The sequence below is a fragment of the Branchiostoma floridae genome, chromosome 16 (assembly GCF_000003815.2).
Source record: "Branchiostoma floridae strain S238N-H82 chromosome 16, Bfl_VNyyK, whole genome shotgun sequence".
Classification (NCBI taxonomy): Eukaryota; Metazoa; Chordata; class Leptocardii; order Amphioxiformes; family Branchiostomatidae; genus Branchiostoma; species Branchiostoma floridae.
In genome coordinates this window covers 9,548,008-9,568,992 of record NC_049994.1, presented here as the reverse complement: position 1 = coordinate 9,568,992, position 20,985 = coordinate 9,548,008, and the positions used below count along the sequence as shown (strand labels likewise).

At 46.1% G+C, this 20,985-nt stretch overlaps 2 protein-coding genes across 4 annotated transcripts in view; both read left to right on the top strand.

Moving 5' to 3' along the window:
- The first annotated feature begins 10 nt into the window (after positions 1-10).
- On the top strand, positions 11-15,943 carry LOC118403562 (neurofilament heavy polypeptide-like). Its single transcript, XM_035802298.1, has 13 exons — positions 11-58; positions 855-1,937; positions 3,158-3,355; positions 3,687-4,103; positions 4,461-4,580; positions 5,287-5,406; positions 6,191-6,368; positions 11,360-11,426; positions 14,382-14,588; positions 14,953-15,092; positions 15,291-15,510; positions 15,659-15,898; positions 15,937-15,943. The coding sequence occupies exons 1-13, from the start codon at positions 11-13 to the stop codon at positions 15,941-15,943; spliced, it is 3,045 nt and encodes a 1,014-aa protein (XP_035658191.1).
- LOC118403251 overlaps positions 15,911-20,985 on the top strand; it is a 17,868-nt gene continuing 12,793 nt past the window's right edge. For all 3 annotated transcript variants that reach the window (XM_035801858.1, XM_035801857.1, XM_035801856.1), the window contains exon 1: positions 15,911-20,922. In XM_035801858.1, coding sequence (XP_035657751.1) covers positions 16,055-20,922 — 4,868 coding nt within the window. In that variant the 5' untranslated portion in view covers positions 15,911-16,054. The remainder of the gene's footprint in view (positions 20,923-20,985) is intronic.

The window sequence follows — 20,985 nt, the reverse complement described above, 5'->3', positions numbered from 1 at the left end:
GTGAATCACAATGGCCGACAAGCCAACCCCAGCCGAGGCACCGCCTCCCCAAGTACAGGTGGGTACAAGATATGCTCTAGTACGCTGTAGGAGAGTCTGACTGCCAATCAGTGGCTGCATGTCTTTCAAATATTTGTCCTTCTGTGTGTTTATTTTCATGTCTACGTTTTATCGGAGGCAGGTCGGGATATGGGATAGGTTCGTTCTGAAGAGAAACAATCATTGGTGCAGAGCTGTGCAAATTTGTATCTTACTATAGATAATTAATAAGCTGGGAACAGTGGTATACTTATTTTCACCATGAGAAGGCTACCACAAGAGCTGTCGAATGTTGACGTCATGTCATACGTTGCCTAAAGGGCTATAAATCGTAATTGAGAAGAAAACGTACATCACACGTTGTCTCGTTGCAACCGTTGTCACGCACGTCAGATGATACCCATTTTTTAAAAAAATGATACTAAAAGTACGTTTTCCCTTGATTGCTTTCAACATTTAGTCACAAATATTTTCCTTGTGATGAAACTACCGCAACCGACACCCCCCCCCCTACAATTTGTTGTCTCATTGCAACCGTTGTCACGCACGTCAGTTGATACCCATTTTTAAAATGATACTAAAAGTACATTCTCCCTTGATTGCTTTCAATATTCAGTCACAAATATTTTCCTTGTGATGAAACTACCGCAACCGACCCCTCCCCTACAATTGAAAGCTTCAAAAATTAACCTTACCTTTCCTCCATTTACACAGCTACCTTTCTTACCCACCCAACCGCAGCAATGAGTGAAAACTATAATTACTCCATTTCCCCCAACATGGAGACGACAGATGATTCTTTTCTTTCTGTTAAGGAGGCGGAGCCGTCTCAAACCCCTGCCCCCGTGAGCGAGGCTCCAGGTGAAACAAAGGAAGAAACAGAGTCCGCAGATGTTGCCCCAGAGGCGACTGAAAAGCCACCTGTTACGACCGAAACTGCAACCGAAGAGCCCGCACCTGAAGCGGTTGAAACACCGGCATCTGAGCCTGCAGCCCTTGAACAAAGTCCTGCTCAAGAGGCTGCACAAGTTGCTGAAATTCCACCTCAGTCAGCTGAAGCTGCACCGACGGCAGCACAAACAACTGAGGCTGCAAGTCCCGCCCCTGTCGTTGACGAAACTGCGGTTGAAAGTCCTGTCGCTGTTGTCGCAGAGGCTACACCCCAAACGGACGGAGCACAGGCAGGAGGAAGTCCCGTCCCAGCCGCCGAAGAAACGCCAGTACCGGAAGCTCCTCGGGAGCCAGTCAAGCCTCCTGTGGTTTCAACAGGACAGAGTCCTGCAACAATAAAAGTGGAAGTCACGGCGAGCGAAGTCGCGCCCGCGGCTCAGGAGGCCTCCGCGGAGGCAGTAGAACCGGTGGTGTCCTGGAGTGCTTCCGATGTTGGCGTGGCGGCCGCCGAGGTTACTGCAGAAGTGGCGATAGCTAAAAACCGAACAACTCCACCTTCTACACCAGTCGATGCTCCTCATACTGCAGGACTCAAGGAGAAGCCAGAAGCTACACCCCTTTCAACAGAGAAGCCCAAAGTCACACCCCCTCCAACAGAGAAGCCCAAAGTCACACCCCCTCCAGTGGACAAGCCCAAAGCCAAAGTGGCACCCCCTCCAACGGAGAAGGCCAAAGACAAAGTGGTACCCCCTCCTTCGAAGCCCAAAGCCAAAGTGGCACCCCCTCCAGCGAAGCCCAAAGCCAAAGTGGCACCCCCTCCAACAGAGAAGCCCAAAGCTAAAGCGGCACCACCTCCAGCGGAGAAGCCCAAACCCAAAGCCCCTCCTGTGGTCGAAGAAACAGAGGAGACGAAAACAGTGACGTTCGCACCAGGACCACCCGAGGTCATTTCCGAAACTTTTATTGAAATGCCTGATCCCATCTTTGTAAAGGCCGAAACATTACAGGTGTGTGCTATCTGCGCGACTACTCCGATGTGCTGCGCCGTGGTCGTATGGTGATAATGCTCAACAGACATGAGAACAGACGACATATTTATTTCTTAGCGTTGAATAAGAGTTTGAACTAAATAAGAAGACATATTAGGAAGAGCAATTGGCATCCTCTCTTGCCAGGTCAGCCTCTTGCACATATCAAGCAACGGCTCTTCCGCACCTGCTTGCGATCCGTCCTTTTCTATGCATAAGCGCTGGTCAGCCATCGCCAACCAATCAAATCGCCACCTGCGGCCAAGACGCAACACGGTTGGTCGGTAACTTGCCCTTAAAGAACAGGAGGGGGAGTATATGATTGGCTGACATCTGACTGGCGCTAACGCACGAAGGAGACGAATCGCAGGCCAGTACGCCAGGGTTGCTGCTTGACAAATACATGTGCATGAGGCTGGTATGGCATGAGAGGGTTGCTATGAGTTGACATTACCGTTACGTTGGCATGTTGCCGTTGACACTATCACCACTACGACTCGGTGTAGCACATTGCAGGCTCAAAACATACTAATGCCTGCGGTTTCGTTTGCAAAGCAACCAGATGAACTCGCGCATGAAACCCAGGACAAGCATGATTCCGCAAGGCCTGCCTGCAGTTTGTACCGTTAACTACTAACGGAGGAAAGTCTACAACAAATTTAACTTTTATCTATCCATACAACCCTCCCCGCCCACTTGATACCCGATACTCATTTTTTTACAAGTTAGTTAGTACTTAATCTATGTGACGTTAGATTTTGAAGCCTATATATCGTCGAGGTCGAAATAGTCTCCAAGACGACGACTCTGTCGATCCCGTAGACGCTAATAGACCTGGTGACCTGAAATACCAAAGCCAAGAACGTGATTCGTCCCTTAAAATGATGACCCTCCTTTGTAATCCAACTGTATCCAATCTACCCTTGCCTAATCGTTGACTGAAGATCGTGCTAATCGAATCCTTGCCAAAATCCTTCAAACAATCCCAAGCTCAGGTCAACCTACTGCCCACTGGCTCAGTTTACGAAATGCGTCGAAGTTATGGATACTAGTTTGACTTTCTGGTCGTGTTTAGTTTCTTTTGATGACGTAGTTGCACTCTTTGGTGTCTCTTACGTTACAGGTTCACCCTGTTATCAATTCTATTCTGTTGATGCATTTGTATCAACTTACCTTCCATATTTTGATGATTCTATCAGACTCCGGTCGAAGCCAAAGTCACCACCATCCGCTCGGTGACGCCCTCCGCCCAACCGGAAGTGATGAGGAAAATCCAGAAACTTCAGGCCAAAGCTCAAACCCAACAACCAACGGAAGTGGGCGTCAGAAAGGTGACTAGGATCGTCACAGAGGAAAAGCAACCAGAAGTAACCGAAGTCCGAAAAGTGACAAAGACGGTGAGTTCAAAGTCATGTTTGAAGGAACATTGAGGTAAAATGCTTAATCATGAAAAAATTGAGAAAAATGCCTAATCTATTATTCTTATTTATCGTAGACTTTTATTAGCTTGGCGCTGTAGCTTGAAATGAATATACGGTACAAGCACTCCCCATTTGCCAGGGCATTTTGTGCAATTATCCGGATGGTGCAACAAAGTGAATTTAATCAGCCGAACCGCATCACTACGAGACTTTGGAATTCCGTGCAATTAACAGAAGTATGCAGTTATCCGTTTTGCAATTAACTGACTTCTACTGTATAAGTTATTTTTCTTCTCTTTTGTGCTAGACTGTACAGCAACCAGAAGTAACAGAGATGCGAAAGGTGACACGCACCGTCGTTGAGCAACCTCCGGAGGTGACCGAGGTCCGCCGTGTCACCCGTACAGTGACCGAGCAACCGGAAGTGTCCGAGGTCCGCCGTGTCACCCGTACAGTGACCGCCCAGCCGGAAGTGTCCGAGGTCCGTCGTGTCACCCGTACAGTGACCGAGCAACCGGAAGTGTCCGAGGTCCGCCGTGTCACCCGCACGGTGACCGCCCAGCCGGAAGTGTCCGAGGTCCGCACGTTCACTCGGACGGTCTCCGAGCAGCAGCCACAGGTGACCGAGGTTCGGAGGGTTACCCGCACCATGTCCAGCGACCAGAAACCGGACGTGAAAACGACAACCTTCCGTACCGTCACCACAAAGGCAGAACCTCCAGAGGTACGTACAACACGTGTCAGCAAGACTTGGACTCTTTGAATGTAGGCGAACCATCTATTGTCTGTACAATGAGTCACACCCAAGCAATTTTTATTGCTTCGAGGAATGCAAAGAAAGACCTTTGGTGCATAACCCGTTATAGAATTACAGTGCCCCTTAAGGATATGATAATTATAGGATATGATAATGATAGAAACGCCAAAATTACCAAACTTATATCGCACACTTTGTGTATTGCACGTTTTTTCCAGGCCTGAGTCCAGAGCCCTCTTCGAAGAAATTTATATTTGCTATCACACAACCTCAACCACGTCACGCTGTATGTTTTCTTGATTTTATTTGTGTTTTTCTGCCAAGGTACGAAAGACAACCAAAGTTATGACAACGGTGACGAAGGGCGAGCCTGTGACCACCACTCAGACAAAGGTACATAAAACGGTCACCAAGCCTGAGACCAAGGTCCACACAATCACTAAGGTTCGTCTGTTTTCTTTTTCTTTCATCCATTTTCTTGGCTTTTGCTTCTTTTTTCCTTTCCTTTCTATCCTTTTTTCTGTTCGTAGTTTTTCTTTTATTTTCCACTTTTGTTCTTTCTTGCCTTTTCCTCCTTCAATGCTCGTCACATTCCTGATCTTCTAGTATCATTTCTTTATTACTGCTACTCTTGCTTCCATTCCCTTTTAGTTTCTACCTTTCTTTGTTCCAGTTTTTCAGCCGCGAGGACTAGATAAATTCTAGGTATGTCGTCTATATCTTGGAACAGTTATGGTCCGAATCCATTAGTTTGCACGAACATGGAGATGACAAGGTGTTCGATGGTGCGAGCTAAACGTTCTAGCCCCTCCGCTGCACGACCAATTATTCGCTGTTGTTGTGGCAGTGGCAACTAACGATAACGCTTATATTACACTGTGCGATGGGTTACACCCAGGTCCTTTTACGTGTGTATAAACTTATAAAAAAATCCAAGTGTGTATGTAGTCCTCGTTCTCTCGAGCGTTAGGATGCAACCAGACTATTTAACTACAGGTAGGTGCAGGTAAAACGTATGACAGCGATTCCCAGTTCGCCATTGACCTAAGAAAGAACGGTAGCTCTCCGTCGAATAAGCCTGCAGTCCTTAAGCTACAAGCCTGTAGTCCTGGTAACATTGCGTCTTTCTTTTCTGGATGTCTCTCTTCAGGTGGAGCCTCCCAAAGTTGTCCGCAAAGTGATTGAAGCGCCCCCTGTCGTTAAGACTGTGGTGCACAAAGTGGAGACCGCTCCAGAAGTCAAGACAACGATCATCGAAGCACCGCCAATGGTAGCTATTTTTGTTTGCTTGCACAATAATAATAATAATAATAATAATAATAATAATGGTTTATTCAAAAGTCAGACGTCACAGTTGCCACCTTGCAGCCAACGGCTGAATTGCGTGGTAAACTACACAAGATAAAAATGTCAAGAGCTCTAGATACACTGATTAAAATATACTGGTCTAAATACACAAGTTAAAATCGTCGGTCAACGACGTTTACAGTTGATACAGTTTCGGGGTATTTAAATCACAGATGTTCATAGAATATCATACATATACATAGGATATTATCATACATATATAAAACAGTTCAAAACACAACGAGTAGCGAACACAGCGAAGGCAATTAAGCGTTCAGAAGTCTAGTCATGTGAGGAACAGCGCTGGATCTATATCTATCAGTCTTACAGTGTATAATGTCTAGTTTCTGTGATGATCGTGTCGACCTTCCACTAATGATTAAACAATCTTTGTACACATAGCGTTATATTCATCTCTTACGAAATTTCAATTTTTTTTCCTGTAACACACTATACCAGTTGTGGTGTATGGTCCATTCCTTGTTGGGACCCGTAGACCATCAATTGCAACTTTTGGCAAGTAACTGAAAAAGACGGACAAACAATTAAGAACAATAGTAATAAGAAGAATATAACATTTATTAACAATTATCGGGTACAGTTGCAAATTGCTGTCTTAATTTGCAATGAGTATGGTGTTAGCTTTAACCAAATGCAGTACCGGTTTGTCTTTCATTGTGCCACAACCATCTCGTTCGCCACGACAGAAAGTTTTCAAGAAGATCACCCGTGTGCAGCAGCCTACCGGGCCGTCCCGTGTGAAGGTGCGCCGCACGGAGTTTGAGGCCGGTCCCGGCGACATCGAGACCCGCAAGCTGAAGCACCGCATCATCACTACCACCACCACCACCACCACTGAAGGCGGGGAGACCACAGAAGACGTCCGTAAGTTCTTACTCTTACACAAGTTTTCATCTTATCTTTTCAAGGTCTCATCAAGACCTACCTACGTAACAAATATCAAGACAATCCATCAAGGCATTCTGGAGGTATGCTGGTCAACTACACACACATACACACACACACACACACACACACACACACACACACACACACACACACATACGCACACACACACACACACACATACATACGCAACGCACACAATTGCTACCGAACCGAATACCTAATCTTCTAGCGAAGGTAACGGAAACTTCTCAAGTCACATGTTTATTTGTTGTTGTTTTCTTTCGGTGCGTGAGCAACCACTGGGCCTTTCAACCACCAGGTAGAAAAACATTTTCCTAATAAAAAGAAATGTTGTGATAGTTGATGTTTATGCAAGAGCATCGCCAAAGGAGTGTTGTATGGTGGACAGCGGTGCAAGCTGTCTTGCTAAAACAGGTGTTAATTTCTCAATTTCTCCAATATCGGTGATATTGGGTATGATAACTACAGAGATTACCATTTATTACTATAAATCTAGCACACTCAGGGGCAAAGATGAGCTTCCATAGTGTCCCCTACATACGAAGCTGAAACCCGGGTAAAAATGTCCGATCCTATGTGTAAACAGGTCAGCTATCTTATTAAGGTGGGAAAGGCGCCCACTCAAGGACCGTCATTGTCTTCTGTCAGCCGAGCATCTCTTTAAGTTGACAACAAGAGTTAAGCCGTGTGACGGAAGCTTGTTTGTTGTACATGCAAACATACCCTCTTATACGGTGCCGCCGAATATAGGTCGGATCCCACGGCAAGGCCCCCATCTCATTATAAGTCTTACGATAGGTCTACGACAATTGATGTGTCGTACGACATCGGACTGCCTTGTGAGGAAATGAAGGCCCTTGTCGACCCGTCGACGCAGCCCCAGTGAAAATCCGATCACAAATCATGAGTTTAGTAACGGTATGTATACGTAGAGGCAGGCCTGTAGGAATGTGAGTGTGTATGTTTAAAAATGGGAGCTGTTTTGTAGCTTATATCCAGATACTAACAGGTTTTGTAATTTTACTATTTACAAAAATGATTAGTTGAAACGATAAACACAATTTTCCACTATTGAAAATGCTGCTTGGGCTGTTTTAAAACCTTGTGTAAATAGTTTTCGAATTCGTCAGTTTCCAAGCGGAATATCTCAGTTGAAGAAACCTTACAGAAGTGCAGATATCTTACAGTTTTAGTTGTTTTGAAACAGCGAGTCTAAGTCCTGTACGCGGTACATTACATACAGTATGTTCTCAGTAATGCTTTGTTGTTGTTCTGCTCTGATAGAAACCGCCTGGACTAGAACAGTGTTCTGTAACCTAAAGTGTCTAAAGCTTTTAATAGAAACATCAACACAGCTTCTGCATTCCGGAACATAGTCAAGAATAGACACAATCTCTGAATACCAATAACTGCTGTAAGTGAAGGAGTCAAAGCAATACAGAGATCCTTATATTTGGGAACGACAGCTTAGTACCTAGTACAGAACCTGTAGTTTTTGAATGGTTTATTTAGATCTCCATCTACTAATAATACTCTATTTTCCTGGAGTGCATGAAATAAAACAAAAGCAGCTAAAGTATACAACAAATGTACATTTTGGTAAAACAGAAAACTTACGTAAGACCAACTAGTGGCGAAAAGTGTTTACAGTGACAAGGAAGGGTTGAAGTAAAAGGATGCATCTTTTCAACTAAATTTTGGCTTTTTTCCCTGTTTTCCACAATCAGCAATTCGTTTAACATCGTTTTTATTTTTGAAGGTTATTTTTGATCAATTAAGACATTCTCTTCAAATTGAAAAAAAAAGACAAAAGTCAGCTACATGTATAACAATGATGATGGTAAATTGCAATGAATTCTGTGATGATTTAAAAATTCCGACGCGACCCTCCCTATTTCGTAACCGTCTGAGACTTATAAATAACGCGCAGACTCAAGCTGTGAAACACGTGTTGAACACTTTGAGAAAATCCTTGCTTGTTGAAATCGCGCCGAGGAATTCCAAACATGTTCCCCGGGAGACCGAACGAAGAGCATCATTTTCGTGGCCCGTGCCCGCTTCCAGGATATCCCCTTTCCTCTGGTGGACTTTGAGGGCGAAACGGGCGGAATCAAACTTGTTATTCAAACCCAGTTATGCAGACGAGGGTGTCGTAGGTGTTTCCGTATTACTGTGTGTGGTGATAACAGAATAGATGTAAAAAAAAAAAAAGCTTGTCGATTTAGATAAATCGTCATGACCTTACAAGCTTGAGCTTGTCAATGTCAGGAAATTATGGGTTTCCAAGAGACATTACCTCATAGTGTTTATTTGTTCTCCATGCTTTCAAAACACTGGACTCCTTGGCCAGAACAGGTCCTCTGTATGTTTTCCCGTCAATAGTATCCGACATACAGTGCGTGTTTCTGTCGTGAGTCATTGTATATCACTGCCAAAGTTCGTATCAAATCATACCGTTACAATTTTGAGCACAAATTGGTCCATTCCTACGGCCCCGCCCACCTTGGGCAAAACGTAGAGGTTTAATTAAGATGAAAACATAAAGAGACAAATAGTTGATGGACATGCAGCGACGTTCTCATTGGTCGAACCGATGATTGCCATGCTATCATTGGTCGAACTGCTCATCGCGATGGACAGTTAGGCCACACCAAATTTATTTGCAGCTTCTTTCTTTTGCAGGAAAAAATTGAACCAAAAGGGGGAGAAAGAATAAAAAGAATTTTTTCAAAAGGTCTGGGGTGAAGATATATGTCTTGAATAACAAAAAAAACACCCTGAGTTTAATGGCACGTTTTATACAATGAGTCATTTCCTTTGATTTGTTAATACTAATGTTCTGAATAAAAGGCATTGTTTTTAGACTGAAAATTTGTGCATTAGGCTCTGAATGGTAATATTTACAAGGTTTATGATAGCAAAACATGTAGTATTTTTTCCCGGCATTTAATTCTTTTTTGAAAATGAAAAAAAACATGTACATTCAAATTCGAGAAGAAACAAATAAGATTGGTATGGCCTTAGGATCAAGTCTCAGCACGGATTGGTCCTTAGATTTATTAGAAACATCTTAGACCACTCAGCAGGTGTCACATCAGTTTGACAGACCGTGTTATCTTAATCGGTCTGTAAATAAACTTTCCTAGCTCCTTCAGTCGCTGGAAGTTGAAGTTCACACAAGATTCAAACTTGCCGCTGACCCTGTAACGGGCATTCCGGTACATCACCTGTCATGACGTCACTTTCCCGCCAGATGTTGCGTTTTCCTCGGCAGCGAAGCAGCCTTGGGGGATGACGAAAGACGATATCACCGCGTATATATGTCCTAAGGCTCGAGCAAACAGAGCAGAGAGGTGTTCCTAAAGTCCCCTGAGATAGCCTCACGTTTGGGACAGAAAGAGAAGGACGGTCGGTGGACGAGTGCGTAGAAAGGTGGACGTCGCTGGTGTCGTCAACATGGGGGATGTTTGTCAGTCCGCAGTTGTAGTAGAAGAGAACAAAGTGTTTCTGTTCGTGTCCACTAGGAGGCCCTCTGTAGACCTCTCTGTTCGTAAGTTGACAATTTTGTTCTGTACCTTTCATGAGGTGCGCACTTGTTGGTATGGTAGGCATTGTGGGCAGCCTTGAGGGAAAATGTCGTCTGACAGAGACGTCAGTCATCCTGTGGGAATCGTCCTCCAGCCTAAAAAAGCCCTTGATTCACAATGATTCACCAGTGGCCTTCGGACAAAAGTATGTCTAACTCGTCAAGTTCAATGGAAGTGTGCCAGTGCTCTAAGCTTTATTTCCTTGGAAGAAACGAGATCAACACCAGTTTGGCTGCAGTGGATGTACTTAGACGGGCACTTATAGTGACGACAAGTGATAGCATCGTGGAAGGACGTCCTTTAAGAGCCATATTACAATATTAGAGCGCTTGGAACGGACAGGTGGAGTTGAAAAAGGGTGGGTCGCCATGCTCTATTTCAGAGACTCGGTTTAGCGGTAGGGTTTGTTTTGGATATTTATTTACTGCCCTGTCGATGAAGCGTTTTCCCTCTCCGTGAGCTTAGCCCTTTGTGGGAACCGCCCAGATTCCTCCCTCTTGTGTGATGTTTTGGTGCTACCCCGTGTTTTCTCTGCCGATTAGACAAAAATAGATCACGACAAGCACGTGCCTCGAACACATCTTTGTTGATTCCTGTGCGAATCCGGCTTGCATGGTTATCATCGTCCATTCTATGCAATCGCAGTAAAAGTCAGTCAATGGAAGTTTGAAAGTCTAACAATTTACGACCATTTTGAACTGTTTGGATTTACAGTGCGTGTGACTTATGTCGCCCTGTTCCTGTGAAGGTCGCTTCCTCGCCAGCCAAATCACTCTTAAGTTTCTCTTCGAGGACGCTGCCTGTCACTTGACAGCGCTCTTATTTCCACAACAGAGCCACTCCAACACCAGACGTGTTTCACAGAAACGTGTCTACACCCGGGTGACCCCTCTGTTTAGTAGAGAGGGCTGTGATTAAGTGTGTCTTTTATGGAGTGTTTCTTCAACCTGTGCGTGAGATGATGAGCAATGTCAAGTACCTCTCCCCCAATATGGGGTCCAAAGGATGTTGGCCTCCTCTATACTAGCGCTACCATAGGGTTTATCCAGACAAATTGGAACGGAGAACTCATGCTATATCATAGTAAATAGGAATGATTACATTTTAACGGTAGGCAAAATAGTGGAAAATCGCGCTCATCTTGCATTGGGTAGTCAACATTGGCCGGTTCTCTGACAGGAGACCTTTAACGAAGCGAATCTTCAGAAATGAAGCATTTCCCAATAGTTACAAATTTTGTATTTTTTCAGTCGTTTCTGGTTGCTGGTATGGTAATAGTAATACTAGTGGAGGAAACGCACATACATTCTGTATTCTCTACAATATTTCTGATACACTGTCGTTATGTTTTACAAACAGAAACTCGGACAGAAGAAAGCACCGAAGTTGACGAAGGAAAGCGGGTCGGCAAATTAACCACATACAGGTGAGTGCAGAATAGTCTTCATACTTTGGGAAGAAGAATAGTTAGATCGTTGTATTTCGCCCAACTTTGCGGTGGACGCATAGACCTTATTGCATAGCAATTGAACAAGATGCAACGTATGGCAAAAACCATTTTATGAGACTACCTTACCTTAAAAAAGACTATGTAGTATGGGGTGGGGATCTGCTTTCACAATTATTGGTGGGATGTGTAAAGTTTGTGCATTCATTTGTACGTTTTCATAACTGACTACAAATATACAAGTAGCCTAAAATAGTTTTGCATGGCTTTCTGTGGCATTTGCTACGTGTACGCCTTCCAAATAGTGCTATTTTTCTATGTTTACCGAAGTACGTACCGCGGAAAAAAGGTTACAAATCATGTCGAATCGTACATCTGCTTAAAATTGGGCACATAGTGTCCTTCGCCCATGGTCACACACGTAGCACTGGTGAAGATAACCAGTGAAAGTGAGTGAAAGTAACAGGTACCTCTGGGACCTGTAACCTTAGTGGCCCGAGCAGGCGTCTTCCTGACTCCACCATACTTTAAATACCTCCGAGCTGAAGACACCTTCAGTTGTTGAGCAGACGCCAAACATGTGAACAGAGACGTCAAAGGGCCTAAGATGTCAGCTCAGCGCTCTGTTGGATAGCGTTAACGTATGTGCTACAGCTGAACCTGGAATTTCCTGTTTTGGCTCTGGAACTGCCGTTTTGGTTCAAGTCTGGGTACAGGTTCACGAATTCCTTCAGCGGTAGGACAACAAGAGCTGATCTTCTAGCAGATGTTGGAAGTCTGGGTCGTTCGTTTTCCTACAGCTACCCGCTTCCGTATAAAAGGAGACAATTTGTAACAAAAATGGTCTGCTAAGAAAACGTATCGATTTTGCCTCCAACATCTGCTTAGAAATGTTACAAGAGGTGTAAGAGGGTAGCTTTAAACGCGCTTTAGTTCCAACTTGTAATTAAGTTAGCTATAGAGTGTCTGTGATTGCCTTGCAATCTGTAATACTGTGATATGATCTGCCTTGAAGATCTGGACTGAGATAGCGCAGTTCAAGACGTACACGTTGTCTATAGCGAGTATACATAACTATATATTGTAGCGGAGTTTATTCATACACGATCTCATTTGATCAATTTGTAAATCTAGAAAAAAAATCTAAAAATCACACATCCATTGTAAATACCCGTTTTAGCAATTATTGCAACTTTTTGTAGCTCTTTCGGATGGTTTGATATCACACAGCTCTCACCAAAACACACGCAACATGTCAGGATTGAAACCGACCTTGAGGTCTGTGCGCCAGAGTTCGCGCTGTCATCACGTGTTTCTGGAAACACGTCCCTTACCTACGTCAGTCACGTTCCAAGAGCTGACACCGTCTGACGGATCACTGGGTGCTGCCGACAGGAAGGCTAAGATAGGCGGTTCCCAGGAAGCAGATACGTGTTTTTATATCCCCCTGACTTGGCTCCCATAGTACTGTCCTAGCGATGCTATTTCCTCCGGTTTAGATTTTATCAATTTTGCGCACTTATACTTTGTACCATCTCAGACCAAAGCCAGACGAAATTACAAGTTTCAACCCAGAATGGATATTTACTTGCACCGTTGCAAAATGAACCTTGCTATCATCCATAAATAGTTTTGAACAAGCTTGTAGTTAGATTGTGTGAGTGATTAAGTGTAAAGTGAGTTAGTGACGGAGTTCCGCCAACAAAAACGCTATGCCAGCTTCAGGAAAACGTCGCTCACTTTACAAGTAGGGTGGGAGACCTTCCTCATTGCTACTAAGTACTACTAAACCTAGTATTGAACCAATACATTAGCCTAGTCCATATGGCCGTTATGTTGTAGTCATGGACCCCGCTGTAAAACTCTAAGCTAGCCTCGGGAAAAACGTCTCTCACTACAGTTGTCGGGGTGAGGAGACCTTCCTGCACGCAGGATGTTTGCGGGACCTCGGCACGTCAGGAATTCGACACAAACTGTCGATCGACCAGGTCTTATTTGGCGCCTGGCGGGAGAATTCGTTTCCTGTCCGGTGAACAGGTCTTCGCGACCTGCTTCGCGTTTCCGAGTGGCGCATTCTTTTCTGCCAATGTAACGCCATGTCTCCGTTCAAATACTTGTAACGTTTATCTCAGAATGCCGAAACGTTGTAATCGTTGTGACGTTGATCACTATGATAGCCATTTCACCTGTTTCATTATGCTCTTTAAAATGGAACTTTCAAACTCCTGTCAGAATACATCAGGAAGTATATGTGTTGATTTACGGTTATTGGAGTACCCATGGTTCTGAAAACTCCTCTTTAATTTAACAGCCTACCTACACTGCACTTCTAGAAAAGATAACGAACAGGCGATATTATAGAGAATACAAGCCAACTTCATGAGTTTGAGGTTTTTTTTCTAGATAAGCTAAATTTAGATCTCCTCAATCAACCATGTACTGTGTAAATAAAAGATTTAATAAAGGCTAAGTAAAATATATTTTAGAATCATGACTCAATGCATTGTCTGTGCCCGTCACGATATACACCAGCGCCCATGCCGTACAGTTGTACTGTTTATATACGTGTTTCTACATCCAAACACTACCTCTTACCCGCATCTTAAAGGCTTAACGGCCCAACAAGGAAGTGATTGTTGATTCCCAGGACGTTGGGTTTAAAATGACAGTTTGCTAATCCTGGTAATCACTATGATGGTGGCAAACATATGAGAGGACGCAAGCTAAGTAGGACATTACATAGGCTAGATAAATGTTTTACCGCTGATTGTTTATCTTCGATACAATTAAACTATTATAGAAATTGGCCGCATTGGGCAAATGGTTAGCAAAAACAGGTAGCAGGTAAGATCAAAATTTTTGTAACTTGTTTTATGTCCAAAATGACAACAAATGTTCAAGAAAATCAATGTTGTCTGTACCATAACGTTGCAGAATTGAGGGCGAGCACCCCGTGCGTCGCGGAGAGGAACTGCAGAAGGACGAGGCTACTCTCCGAGAGGTGCGGCTGAAGCGCCTGTGCGCTCGCTTCGAGGCCGGGGAACAGCTGACGGACGAGGAGAAGATCACCATGTACAGGATGATCGAGGAGGAGAAGGATTCCATGCCTGGACCCGGGGTATCATGGGAACTACGTCACAAGTATGTCACATCTATTGTAATACAAGATAGCATGTGTTCGTAAATGACATTGAAGGAAACTAACTTTTTGAACAGCTTTAGACTGTCTGATATCTTTGACTATATGTGGTAATACTGTGTCCGTAATTTCAAGCAATAAACGTTTTTTCCTGATGTACTGATTCACCCCGATTCCTAGTCGGAAGAAAAACTACATTTCTCATTCTTATTTCTAACCTTCATCCTTTGAATAAATGACCCACTTTTAATAAGCTAGAAGCATCGAGACTTTGAGCGCATGCCCTCATCGACTCTTGATCATGACCCCAATGATGGTTCAAAGGTGCATAGAAGTCTGTAGTTACCAAAGTCCCCTCTCCTCCAGGTTCGAAAAGGGCGATGTAAGGAACGCGGAGCTGAATATCCAGCGAGAAGTTGCCACCGAAGTGGTGAGGGACAGCTACGGCCAGCTCATCCCCAAGTTCGACCGAGGGGAGGTACATACTGCTGAACCTACATACCAAGGTGAGCGGGTGACATCATAACACTGTCTTTTATGGCACAATATGACAATAGATGAAAGACGCTTTAGCTTTGTAGACATTGTAGTTTTGAAATTTCTAACATTGTTTTCATCACTTGTTAATTGCCAATAGCAAGCTATCTAGATGTGACGCTACATTTTTGCTAAACTGCTCTGTTTCCGTTTACAACGCGGTACAGGTGAGAAGCCAGAAGACGTACCCAAAGGCGTTTCCACCGTCTTCAAGAGGAAGTTTGAGAAGGGAGACGTGCGAAACGCCGAGTTGTTGGACTTCTCCGAGGAGGCCGTGGTCGCCATGGGCGCCGCGAAGGGACTGAAGGGCCCGTTCGAAGTGAACGCCGACATGGTCCACAACGCCGAGTTCAACATCCAGAAAGAACAGTGTCCACTCTACGACAGGTAGGGGACATTTACGACATTGGTTTGTTTTCTTTCATAATGACAGCTACCTTAGTATTAGGTATTGCCTTTCATTGAATAAGAATACGTATAACCAACACAAGTTGCATATTGCTTTTTAAACAATACCTATTTCTGGACTTTACAGGTACGTGCCCGAGAAAAAGAAGTTCGAAAAGGGTGAAGTCTCAAATCTAGAATTCGACAAGAAACCAAAGATTGAACTAGCCAAAGAAATCAAGTACATCAAGTTTGAAAGAAAGAAGGCGGAACCTGTCGAGCAGGAAGTTGGAACCGTCTTCACAAAGGACGTGCCTCCACCGGAGGTAGCGGTAGTCAAGGAAACCATGAAGAAGAAGTTCGTCACCGGCGATGTCCACAACGCTGAGTTCGAAGAACTACAAAAGCAGTACCGCGAAGAAACAGTGGGTGAACTACAAGAGGTGCAGCAAGAGCGCAAGCAAGCCGAGAAAGTCGAGCAAGTCGTCGGCACATCTTCTTCAAGGATCAGCCTTACGAGGTGTGCAAGGACGTCTCCGGCTCCATGCGGCTCCGCTTCTTGCAAGGTGACGTCCACAACGCTGAGTTTGACGAGAGGTCGAGGGTAGAGGCTCTCCAAGAGATTTCTCTGGTCCGCAGCGAAAGATCTAAGGCCGAACAGGTTGAGCAGCTTGTAGGCACGATATTCTTCAAGGATCAACCCTACGAAGTTTGCTCGAACGTGGCCGGGAAGTTGAGGCTGCGCTTCCGCGAAGGAGAAGTCAGCAACGCCGAGTTCGACGAGCGGTCGAAGCTAGAGGTGTTAGAGGAACTCCAACAAGTGAGGCAGAATCTTCTGAAAGCAGAAAAAGTGGATCAGGTGGTCGGAACCATCTTCTACAAGGATCAGCCGTACGAGGTTTGTCAGGATGTGGCTGGTCAGATGCGACTGATGTTCAGAGGAGAGGTTCACAACGTCGAAGCAGACGACAGCACAATTCTGGAGAGAACTGAAGAGCTGGAACAGGTGAAGGAAGCCGTGCAGGCAGCCGAGCGCGTTGACCAAGTGGTCGGCACGATTGTCTACAAGGACCGGCCCTACGAAATCTGCAAGGATCTCGCTGGTGGCATGAAATTACGCTTCTCGGAAGGAAACGTCTCAAACGCGGAGTTCGACTACAGAACCGTCATTGAAACACAGGAGGAGATAGAGCGCATGCGCGTCGAACGGCTCGCACAGGAGCAAGTCGACCAATCAGATGTCGGCACCCGTTACGACAGAGATATCCCTCCGCCGACAATAGGGGCAGTGAAGGCCTCAATGGCCGAGAAGTTCAAGCGTGGAGACGTACACAATGCTGAATTTGACCTAGCTGAGAAAGAGCGGACAGTGGGTGAACTCAAGTTCGTACAAGAAGAGCGAGCCAAAGCCGAGCCGGTGGAGCAAGTCGTCGGCACCATTTACTACAAGGAGGAGCCATACGAAGTCTGCCAAGATGTCAACACGGGCACCATGCGCCTGCGGTTCCTTCAAGGCAAAGCCTGGAATGCCGAGCTGCGCGAAGTCGGAAAACTGGAACTCGCAGAGGAAATCGAGCTGGTGAAGTCGCTTAGACGCCCCACAGGAAAGCTCTTCATCGAACAATCCGTTGGAACCGTGTATTTCAAAGATCATCCCTACGACATCTGTAAGGACACGGCAGGAAACCTTCGTCTTCGCTTCCAGAAGGGAGACGTGCACAATGCTGAGCTCGACCAGACGTTCCGGATAGAGTCCATTGAAGAGATCGAACAAGTGAAACGAGAGAGAGCAGGCGCCCAGCCCGTCGACCAGGTGGTCGGTACGATCTACATCAAGGAGATTCCTTACAATGTCTGCAAGGATGTCACAGGAAGCATGAAGCTCAAGTTCCGCGAAGGCGATGTACACAACGTAGAAGTTGACGAGCGCACGCAACTGGAAAGAATGGAAGAGCTGTCCACAGTTAAAGAAGCCCGTGCCCAAACAGTCGTCGAAGACCAGATCGTCGGCACAATCTACTACAAGGACCAACCCTACGAAATCTGCCGTGACGCCGCTGGACAGATGCGGCTTAGATTTCAAAAAGGGGATGTCCATAATGCTGAATTTGACCTACGATCAAAGCTTGAAACTGTTGAAGAAATTGAGCGAGTGAAAGAGGCGGTGCAGAGCGCCGAGAGGGTTGAGCAAGTCGTCGGCACGATTTACTTCAAGGATCAGCCTTACGAGGTGTGTAGGGATACCGCCGGCTCTATGCGGATCCGCTTCCTCAAGGGTGACGTGCACAACGCAGAATTCGACCTGGCATCTCGGGAACAGGTGATCCAAGAGCTCGCAGAAGTCAAGGAATCCATCGCCAGCGCCGAGAAGGTAGACCAAATAGTCGGTACTGTTTACTTTAAGGATAAGCCGTACGAAGTTTGTCGCGATGTCTCAGGCGCAATGAAGCTACGCTTCACCAAGGGAGAAGTCTCCAACGCTGAGTTCGACACGCGCTCAAGGGAACAAGTCGAGGAGGAGATCTCCATGGTCAAGGAAGCTGTCTCCTCCGCCGAACGTGTAGAACAAGTTGTGGGAACGATCTATTACAAAGACCAACCGTATGACGTTTGCCGTGACGTCACAGGGGCCATGCGCATGAGGTTCCGTACTGAAGACGTCCACAACGCCGAATTTGACACGCGCGAAAGGGAAGAGATTGAGTACGAGATCCAGCGCGTCAAGGAAGAGCGTGCCCAAGCGGAGTTTGAAGACCAGATTGTCGGGACGATCTACTACAAGGACCAGCCTTACGAGGTTTGCCGGGACACTGTTGGTCGCCTGCAGATCCGCTGGGGACAAGGCGACGTGCAAAACGCCGAGCTCACCGATGTTGGCAAGCTGAAACTTGCCGAGGAAATAGAAGAGGTGCATAAGGAACGGGCGCATGCTGGGCGCATCAAACAGGACGTGGGAGCAATCTATGACAAAGAAGCCCCCGGACCAGAGGTCGGGAAACTCAAGTGGCAAATGCAGCAGAAATTCAAAGAAGGTGACGTCTTCAACGCCGAGCTTGACCGCACTGATTGGCTGCAGGCTCAACAAGAGATTGAACGCGTTCGGATCGAGCGCAAGGACTTCCAGCCTGAGGACCAAGTGGTCGGGACTATATATTTCAAGGATCAGCCATACGAGGTCTGCAAAGACGTCACTGGAGCTCTTCGACTTATGTTCCGCACAGGCGAGGTCATACATGCTGACTTCGACGAGTCTTTCCGCCTCCAGGCGTTGGAGGAGATTGAGGAAGTGAGGCGGGAGAGAGCTCAGGCTCAGTTTGAAGAGCAGATCGTCGGCACGGTGTATTACAAAGACCAGCCTTACGACATATGTCAGGACCTAGCGGGAAAGCTCCGGCTCAGGTTCCTGCAGGGAGATGTTCACAACGCCGAGCTGACAGACGTCGGGAAACTTGAGCTTCAACGCGAGATAGAGGAAGTTGAGCGAGAGCGAGTCGGCGCGCAGCCGATAGACCAGCGTGTCGGGACCAACTACACCCCGGAGAAACCCACCAAGGACGTCGGAAAGGTGAAGTGGGCCATGCAAAACAAGTTCAAGAAAGGCGACGTCTCAAACATCGAAATCGACAGAGAGTACTACCAACAAAAGGCACAGGAATTGGAAGAAGTCAAAGTTGGACGCTTGCAATTCGAGCCAGTGGAACAGGTTGTCGGTACAGTGTACTACAAGGAGATACCGTTCGAAGTCTGCAAGGATGTCGGTGGGCAACTGAGGATGCGTTTCAGACAGGGCAACGTCAGCAATATTGAAGTAGACGAAGAAACCCGAATGATGACCTTAAAGGAGCTTGAACTGGTCCAAGAAGAAAGGAAGAAAGCTGTCTTCGAACAGCAAACTGTAGGAACAGTTTATTGGAAAGATAAGCCATATGAAATATGTAGAGACACTGCCGGCAAGCTGCTGATGCGTTTCCTAGAAGGCGATGTCCACAATGCAGAACTTGCCGACGTCGGTAAACTCCAACTGCAAGAGGAGATACAAGAAGTGCAGAAAGAAAGAGCGAACGTGCAGCCACTCAACCAGCAGGTTGGCACAAATTACACTCCAGAAAAACCGACCAAAGACGTCGGTAAAGTCAAATGGACCATGCAAGACAAGTTTAAGAAAGGCGATGTCAGCAACATAGAGATAAACCGAGAATACTACGAAGAAAAGGCCAAGGAGATCGAGGAGGTTAAAGTGGGACGTCTCAACTTTGAAGCAGAAGAGCAAGTTGTAGGCACGGTGTACTACAAGGACCGACCTTACGAAGTGTGTAGGGATCTTGCCGGACAGTTGAGAATGCGTTTTGCACAAGGAAATGTGAGCAACATAGAAATAGACGAAGAGACAAGACGGAGAGCCCTTGAGGAACTGGAGCTAGTCCGCGAAGAACGAGAGAAAGCCGTGTTCGAGGAACAGACTGTAGGGACGGTATACTGGAAAGACAAGCCTTACGAAATCTGTAGGGACACCACTGGCAAACTTTTGATGCATTTTATGGAGGGCGATGTTCACAACGCCGAGCTTCGCGATGTAGGGAAGTTAGAAATCAAACAAGAGATCGAAGAAGTTCAAAAAGAAAGAGCAAGTGCCCAACCTCTTGATCAACAAGTGGGAACAAACTACACTCCAGAAAAAGCTCCCGCTGACATTGGAAAAATCAAATGGTCTATGCAAAACAAGTTCAAGAAGGGAGACGTGTCTAACATTGAAATTGATCGGGAATATTATGTCGAGAAAGAGAAGGAACTTGAAGAAGTCAAAGTCGGACGTCTTAACTTTGAGCAAGTTGATCAACAAGTCGGCACGGTTTACGAGAAGGACGTGGTTCCTGCAGCAGTCAAGGCTGTCAAGAAGGAAGCGTCGAGGAAGTTCAAGACAGGTGACGTCAGCAATGCCGAACTTGACGTCAGTTCCCGGATGGAGGCGCTCCAGGAGTTGGAGGAAGTCCGCACCGAGCGCTCGCAGATGGAATTCGAGCAGCAGGTGGTCGGATCCGTCTACGAGAAAGACGTTCCTCCGCCTGAATGCAAAGTGCGCAGATTCGTCGCCGAGAAATTCAAGAAGGGTGACGTGTCAAACATCGAGATCAACCGGGAGATCTTCGAGCAGAAACAGAAGGAGCTCGAGGAGGTTCGTGTCGGCCGGCTGAGTGTCGAGGCGGAGGACCAGATTGTCGGCGCACGGTACGACAAGGAGGTGATACCGTCCAGAATCGACACGGCCAAGGAAGCGAGGATGAAGTTCCTGCAGGGACAAGTGTCTAACGCCGAGCTGGACGACCGGACGCGTCAGGAGGCGCTGGCGGAGCTGGAGTCGGTCCGGTCCGCCCGGCTGCAAATGGAAGAGGTGCGGCAAGAAGTCGGCACCAGGTAAGCCGTAGGAAACGTGATATTGCCGTGAAAAACTAATCTTCAATGTCAAACAACATGATT

Excerpts from the sequence above, each read along its gene's own strand:
- LOC118403562 (XM_035802298.1), top strand. The coding sequence starts at position 11 with ATGGCCGACAAGCCAACCCCAGCCGAGGCACCGCCTCCCCAAGTACAG. Across the intron at positions 4,104-4,460 it reads CAAAGGCAGAACCTCCAGAG|GTACGAAAGACAACCAAAGT; the intron begins GTACGTACAACA and ends TTTTCTGCCAAG. Across the intron at positions 5,407-6,190 it reads TCATCGAAGCACCGCCAATG|AAAGTTTTCAAGAAGATCAC; the intron begins GTAGCTATTTTT and ends TCGCCACGACAG.